This window comes from Canis lupus, chromosome 17 (assembly GCF_003254725.2).
Source record: "Canis lupus dingo isolate Sandy chromosome 17, ASM325472v2, whole genome shotgun sequence".
In the NCBI taxonomy this organism is placed as follows: Eukaryota; Metazoa; Chordata; class Mammalia; order Carnivora; family Canidae; genus Canis; species Canis lupus.
In genome coordinates, this window is record NC_064259.1 from 33053197 (window position 1) to 33060375 (window position 7179).

Sequence of the window (7179 nt, forward strand, 5' to 3'; positions counted from 1 at the left end):
ATAAATAATGTCCTTTGATATACAGGTATTTGTTCTCATTCCATACAAATGAGAAACAGACAAAATAAAAATATAAAAAACAAAAACAAAAACTGAGACATGGGAGCAGATGTTATCTAAAGGCCTTCAATCCTAAACCAATTTCTCATTCAAATTTTACTTTCTTTATAGACTTCACTATGCAGGAAAATGACCCGCAAATGCCCAAGTCAGCAGATTTCTCTCTGGGGAATCTCATTTACAACCTTTTTATTGACTCTTGGGTACATTTTGGTACTTGTGACAGTTTATTTCCTTGTTTTAATTATTTTTTATTAGAGCATTGTGATGTAATGTGCTTTGGGCTGTTTGTATGTTGCAAGATGTTCATTTGCAACATAATTGAACTCATATTTTTCTCTGTCCCTTGAGCAAAGGTTAGACTTTGAAATTTTGCATATTATAGCACTTCTCCTGATTGCCTCACAAATTGAATATATACAATTATGTGTATTTCAAAATATGGCAATAAAAATTATATAAATATTTCACGGGACACGTAGGGAAGTAAAATTTGTAATTTCCTCCTAAACACATTCATTCGCTGGGTACTAGGGTGAACTCTCCCATTCCTTTTTTTTTTTTTTTTTTTTTTTTTTTTTTTTCAAAAAAAAAAAAGTTTATTTGAGAACAAGAGTGAAAGCTTTTGCACATCTGACAAGGTAGACGCGTTTTGCTAACAGACGCCATCCGTATTCAGCTCTACCAATATTATCACAATGGAACATACTTGTTCTAACAAAGATATGGGCCTAAGTCGAGGACTAGGACTGGACAGCATCGAAAGAAAGGCAGGGCCCCAAATCTCATCCCCTAGACTGATTCGCAACATAGGATTTCAATCAGACACTCCTCATGCAGTGGTTCTCAACCTGGCTTCTTATCAGAACCCCAGGGCCTCTGTGGCAGGAAATCCCAGGAACTAGACTGTACCCCAGTCAGAGTCTCTGGGGGTGGGGACCTAGGCATCAGTAGGTCTGTAAGCTTCCCAGGTGAGTCATGAGCGGCCGAGATAGAGCCCCACTCAAGAGGCAGGAGTTCAACAAATCTGCAAGTTCCCCAGCCCGGCTGGCTCTGGGAGGAAGGGGGGGGGTCTTGCTGGGCATTGCTGGCTCTCGCGGATCCTATCTCTCACTCTGCTCAAGAAGTCCAGGCATTACCAGCTTTGGGTGCAAAGTTGAGCCCTTCCATATGCCTTAGTGATTTTTAGAGCAATGTTTAGTCAGGCAGATACCAGCAAAGAGAGAAAAATGGAAAAAGGGAGAAATTTCCATAAGGCATGATACGAATAAATAAAATAAGTGGAAAAACAATCTCAGGTTTAAAAGTAAAGCATGAGAAGTCAACACCTGTGAAATTTTATTTATATAAAAGAATAAAAATATCTATTTTAAAAGGATTGATTTAAACTTAGGGTTTTTTTTCAGCTTTTCCTGTTCCTTGAACACGAAACTGCTTCCAACGCAGAAAGATTTAAGATAGGTAATTATTAAATAAACCCTCTCTACCTTCCCCCTGCAAAAACACAGAGCCAAGTTCCCCATTTTCTCTATGATAAACCAGATTATTTTCAGTTAAGAATGTTGGCAACTGCATGAAGCAGATTATCAGATATGTTGGCAGGAAGGTATGAGCTGTACAACGGCATTACAAAAAGTCCCCAAAGAAAAGAAGATGGTAAAAACAATAGAAAAATAATAAAACACAAACAAAATAAGAAAATGCCAGATATTTACAGCCTCCCTCTGAAACGTGACCTATGCTCTACCTTCAGCATAAACAAAACCAGAGAACATTTCTCAATGGGTATCACAGATGAAGCTGGTGCCAGCCAGTTTTGGGGGCGGGGGTTGGGGATGGGGGGGTAGGGGATACACATTCATTCCAAGAAGGGAGAAATGCAGAGTTAGCAACTTGCTGGAATTATAACCATGTCTTGGTCTTCTTGCAGTTCTGTTACTAAACAGGACACACAGTAAATGATCCAGTGTGGTCTTACAGAAATGACTTGTCACCACGTTTCAGAACAAACTATTCAGAGTCACAGGCACTGGGTCTGGGAAAGCAGAGGTGGATGGCCGCGCACTCAGGTGAGGGATATTTATCTTTGTGAGGTTGGAGGAGGGAAGCAGGGCTCTACAGCCTGGAAGCTTCTGCACTAATGAGTCTTCTAATAGTCAGCTCGTGGTTTTTTGTTTAACTTCAGATCAATCCTGTGCCGGTTTTTATTCTTTCGTTTTTTATGGCTGCTGTGATGACTCCCTGAGGAAGTAGAAGAAGCAGCCTTCTGAGGCTTCACGCCCTGCACAGATCCGTCCAGATCCTCAGGGTCCTCCTGGCTGGGCTCATTCTCCTGATTGTGGAAGTCTGGAGAAGTATCACTTTCCGTCCCACTGCCCGGCTCCCTCTTTTCAATGAGCTGATCCTGAACTCCTGCCAATGCACTTACTGCAGCTGCCGAAGTAACTGAGGATTTACTGAAGAGTCGCTCAGCTTCCTTAAACTTCCGGTTCCTTCGGTCGTTTTTGCTATTGGAGTTTTTTTGGTTGGTCAGGTACCGATCCCAGCCGCGGATGATATTGCCGTACATCTGAGTGTCTTCCAGGTAGCTTCCTTCAAAAGCATAGATCTGTCTCTCCAAGTTCGCCAGTGTTTCCGCCAGCTCCTGCTTCCGCTTCACCAGCTCCGCCAGCTCCCGCCGGGTGTCCGGGATCTGCGGCGGCGCCGCCTTGTTGTGCATCGCCATGTTGGGCTGAGGCCGAACTCTCCCATTCCTAATGGAAGAGAAAACAGAAAAAAAAATATATCAAAAAGAAATTAATTGGAAATGGGCCCAGTAAAGCTGAGAATAAGTTCTGACTATACAATTTACTAGCCTGTGGTTTGGGGCAATTTCTTAATTTCACTAAGCCTAAATTACCTCATATGTATAACAGAAATAATACAACATCAATTTTAGAAGTAAAAAAATTTGTGTAAATGTAAAAATTTGTAAGAATGGTGAAATTCTTCTATATTGTAAAGCATTACTCACATATGTGTGACTGATGGACATTGTCAAGGACTGTACTCAGATGTGGAATATCAAAAAAGAAGATCCAAAATTGTTTTGTGTGTAACTTTTGCCTGATAATTCATGTGAAAGTACACCTGAAAATGTCCTCTATACCAGTAGTTTTCAAAATGTCATACAGATGCAGAACACTTTCAGATTCTGGTTTGGTAGGTCTCAGATGGAGCCCAGGATTCAGGACTACTCAAAGTATGAGCCAAGAGCTGTGCCTGTCCTTGAACTATTGTCCCCAATCCATGGCAGTGAGATAAGCAGTTTGTACCAGAATGTGAACCAGCACAATGATTCCTTCATAAAGAAAGCCTGGTTATGAAAAAATGTCAGCTGTACAAAACACAGTATTTGGTGATGCAGTTAATTTCCATCTGGCTGAAACTCCTTATCCCAGTGTGAAGTGGGAAATAATCAGTTCCGTCAGGCACTTTGAGTAGTACTGTTTTCGACTGATAGGGAAGAAAAACATTTAAAATGTCATTTTATTTTTCATTTGTTATAAAATTGGTGTCAATCTAAAGATTCTAAAGCAATGGTGCCTTGGGGAAAGGTGCTATTATCCTAATGGTTACTCAGCAAAATATTGGACTCTAATAGATCTGAGCCAAAATTCCTGCTCTGCCATTTATTAGCAAATTTTTAGGCAAATTATGTAACTTCTCTAAACCTCAGTTTTCTCGACTACAAAGTGGGGATAATGACACCTATCTCATATATCTCATTAATGTACCTATTCAACAAATATGTAGAGTCCTAGATATTGGAGTAGTGGAAGTGAATAAGACAAAATTCCTACTTCTATCTGATGCTATGGTCAAGTCAAATGAAATAATAAATATAAAAAAAAAAACCAGCAGTAATTTTCCTTTCCTCTCCTCATTTTACTCTTTCCCAGATCCCACAGCCAAACTTCCAACTAAATATGACATGGTGAATTATGCTTGAGTTTTGGTACTATAATGAAAATAAAATCTGAGATTTTTGCCATCTACTGAAATGTAAAGCACTCAAAAAACCGTAGCTCTTTTATTATTATCAAGGGCCAATTCTGGATTAGTTTGACCATTTAAAGATGGTTGGCATGGACTGTTGCAACTCTTTTGCTCCCCCCAAAATGGGACTGTAGGCAATTTCCAAATATTTCTTTTTTAAAAAATTTTTTTTAATTTATTTATGATAGTCACACAGAGAGAGAGAGAGAGAGGCAGAGACACAGGCAGAGGGAGAAGCAGGCTCCATGCACCGGGAGCCCGACGTGGGATTCGATCTCGGGTCTCCGGGATCACGCCCTGGACCAAAGGCAGGTGCCAAACCGTTGCGCCACCCAGGGATCCCTCCAAATATTTCTAACACACACCTCAGACCATGACATTAATAGTTATTTAATATTTGTAAAAGGAAAAGAAGGGAAGAAAGCAGAAGAAGATGGAAGGGACAGAAAGGAAATACAGGATGGATGACAGAGGCCTCAATTCATGGATGCCATCCCTAATCCTTTCAATGTGATCAGGTGGACATCAGCTCATTGTACTGAAATTACTATGGTCAACACAAAATGTACCTCCCCTGTCTACTAGTTTACCCTAACATGGGGAATGACCTGTAGACCAGTAGTACACGCATGCCTAGGACTATAGGGTGATCTATTATTAGTATCATTTTTCTCTGTCCTTTACTCTATGGAAAAAGGAAGATTGAAGTTAAGATTACTTTAAGTCTGTGACCCACCTGCATAGTACCTAAATGATTACTGCTAGCTCTGGATAGTGATTTCCTAAAAGCATACCCTTCAAACACAGAGAGAAGAGAGAGGAGAGAAGAGGAGAGGAGAGGAGAGGAGAGGAGAGGAGAGGAGAGGAGAGGAGAGGAGAGGAGAGGAGAGGAGAGGAGAGAGAAGAGAAGAGAAGAGAAGAGAAGAGAAGAGAAGAGAAGAGAAGAGAAGAGAAGAGAAGAGAAGAGAGAAGGAAGGAAGGAAGGAAGGAAGGAAGGAAGGAAGGAAGAAAGAAAGAAAGAAAGAAAGAAAGAAAGAAAGAAAGAAAGAAAGAAAGAAAGAAATTGCTTATCTTAAAGTTATAACTTTGTTCTCCCTTATAAAATTGGACAATTAATACTATTCTCTATGTTAAGGAATTATAAAGACACTAAATAATTCAAATAGTCTGTGATTCCTTACTTAAAAGCATCTGAATTTAAAATATCAAAACTTCTCCCAATAACCCATTTTGATGTGTACTAACATAGAGAAGAGTTTTTCTTATGACCAACCAACATATCCATGCTTTAAAGGAAGATAAGCCTGTTTTATTATCTGGTCTGGTCTTCCGTAGACACAAAATACAGGTAAGCCTCCCATTTATTAGGGCCACTCAGAGCTGAACTAAAAAGTCAGATTAGAATGATTAGAATTTCCTCTATGTCACTTAGTTTACCCACTTCTTACCTCCATTTAGGAGCCTACTGCTCTCAAGATCCCTCAGAAGCTCCTGGTGGTCTGGTGTCCTTCAACCCCACACCTGTATACATACATCTGTCACCTGTTCCCTCCCATGGAAGTGCCATATACTCTGGGAAGCTTCCCCTTTAAATGCATCCCATTTTCCCTGATTTTGCCATTCAAAATAACAAAAAAAATAAATAAATCTGGAAATGCCAAAGCTCTATGAAATAAGACATTTTATTTTAACCAAATTATTTTTGAAATCTTCCAAAACCTTAAGAGGTATGAGCTACTTTACTATGATTACCATTACTGCCATATACACAACTAGCCCTAATTTCTGGTTTGTTTCAAAATCATACTAAAAGACAGACTGTGGTAAGTTCCATAGGGAAATCTAAACACAATGCTATGGACTATAAAAATCAGGGAAGAATTCTTAGAAGAGTTAATATATACATAGGACATTAAAGAGTGAGTAGGACTCCTATGAACTGAGACATAATCTAAAGGTCATGGTTACATTGCTTTTATCAATATATATAATGCAGTTATGTATAAAGTTTATGAGATTGGATTTGTGATGAAAGAGAACCTGTATAAATATATTTTGTCATCATGTAGTCTCTCAAAGTAAAAAGTGCAATACATATCTTGTAAATTACTTATGAAAAAGATTTAAATGAAATATAGATCTTTCAACAAATTCAGGTTATTGTACATAGAGTCTCAGAGAAGGGGGAAGGGAAAAAAAGCAGTGAGAAGAAAGATTTAAAATTATTCTAAATCACTAAACCCTAATGCAAAATTTGAGAAAGTGTAGTTTAGCACAACATTTCTTATTTATAAAATTAGATATATTTAGAAGAAGATGGGGGAAACACAGTGGATGCTATTGCTGTGAGCATTGATTGTATCTGTCTTCTAACACTGCAGGCAAATTACAGCTCTTAGAAACCTGATTGTCCTCTGTTAAACACTATAATTTCTAATATAATTGGCCAATAAATAACAACATAAATTAATTGCTGTATTTAAATACTAATGAGATTCATTTCTATTGAGCTTTGGCATATTTCACACACACATTAACGTGCTTAAAATCAAGGGAATAAACCAAATTGCAGCAACCTTGTGGACATTTTTAGCTTGTAAAGAGCACATCTTTGTGGTGATATTTAAATAAGCCTACTTTATATGGAAATTTGGGTGTGTTCAAGCTACTGAGTATATTTTTATTCAGTGAGGTTTTTTTTTATAGTTGGGTTGCTCATTAGGCTGTGATTAATGTCATGCTTATTTTTATATGCAGTTAGAAAACTAACATTTACATGGAATAAGAAAAAAAAGAAGAGCAGCAAAAAAAGGAGATAAAAAGGCTAACAAAACAAAGCTAACAACAAAGTCATCAGGACAGAATTTCTTTAAGTTCCTTTGTCAGGAAGGAGAACAAAGAACTATTGAACAATCATTATTTATAACTGAGAAAATAGACAGTCATGCAAAACCCAAATACTGTGGTACCAGTAAGTTTTGGGGTCTGCATACAGAAGGTAAGTATGAATCCAGTTCTTTTATACTATTATAATTTTTCCAGACTCTCTTAAAAAAATCAGAAAATAGAAACCCATCATCA

General features: G+C 38.2%; 1 protein-coding gene across 1 annotated transcript; it reads right to left on the reverse strand.

The window, feature by feature from the left end:
* Positions 1-1359: 1359 nt before the first annotated feature.
* Positions 1360-2795, reverse strand: LOC125752752 (chromatin modification-related protein MEAF6). Its single transcript, XM_049095533.1, has one exon. The coding sequence runs from the start codon at positions 2783-2785 to the stop codon at positions 2210-2212; it is 576 nt and encodes a 191-aa protein (XP_048951490.1). The 5' UTR covers positions 2786-2795; the 3' UTR covers positions 1360-2209.
* Between the last annotated feature and the right edge of the window lie 4384 nt (positions 2796-7179).

Coding starts and splice junctions, on each gene's coding strand:
- LOC125752752 (XM_049095533.1), bottom strand. CDS start 2,785: ATGGCGATGCACAACAAGGCGGCGCCGCCGCAGATCCCGGACACCCGG.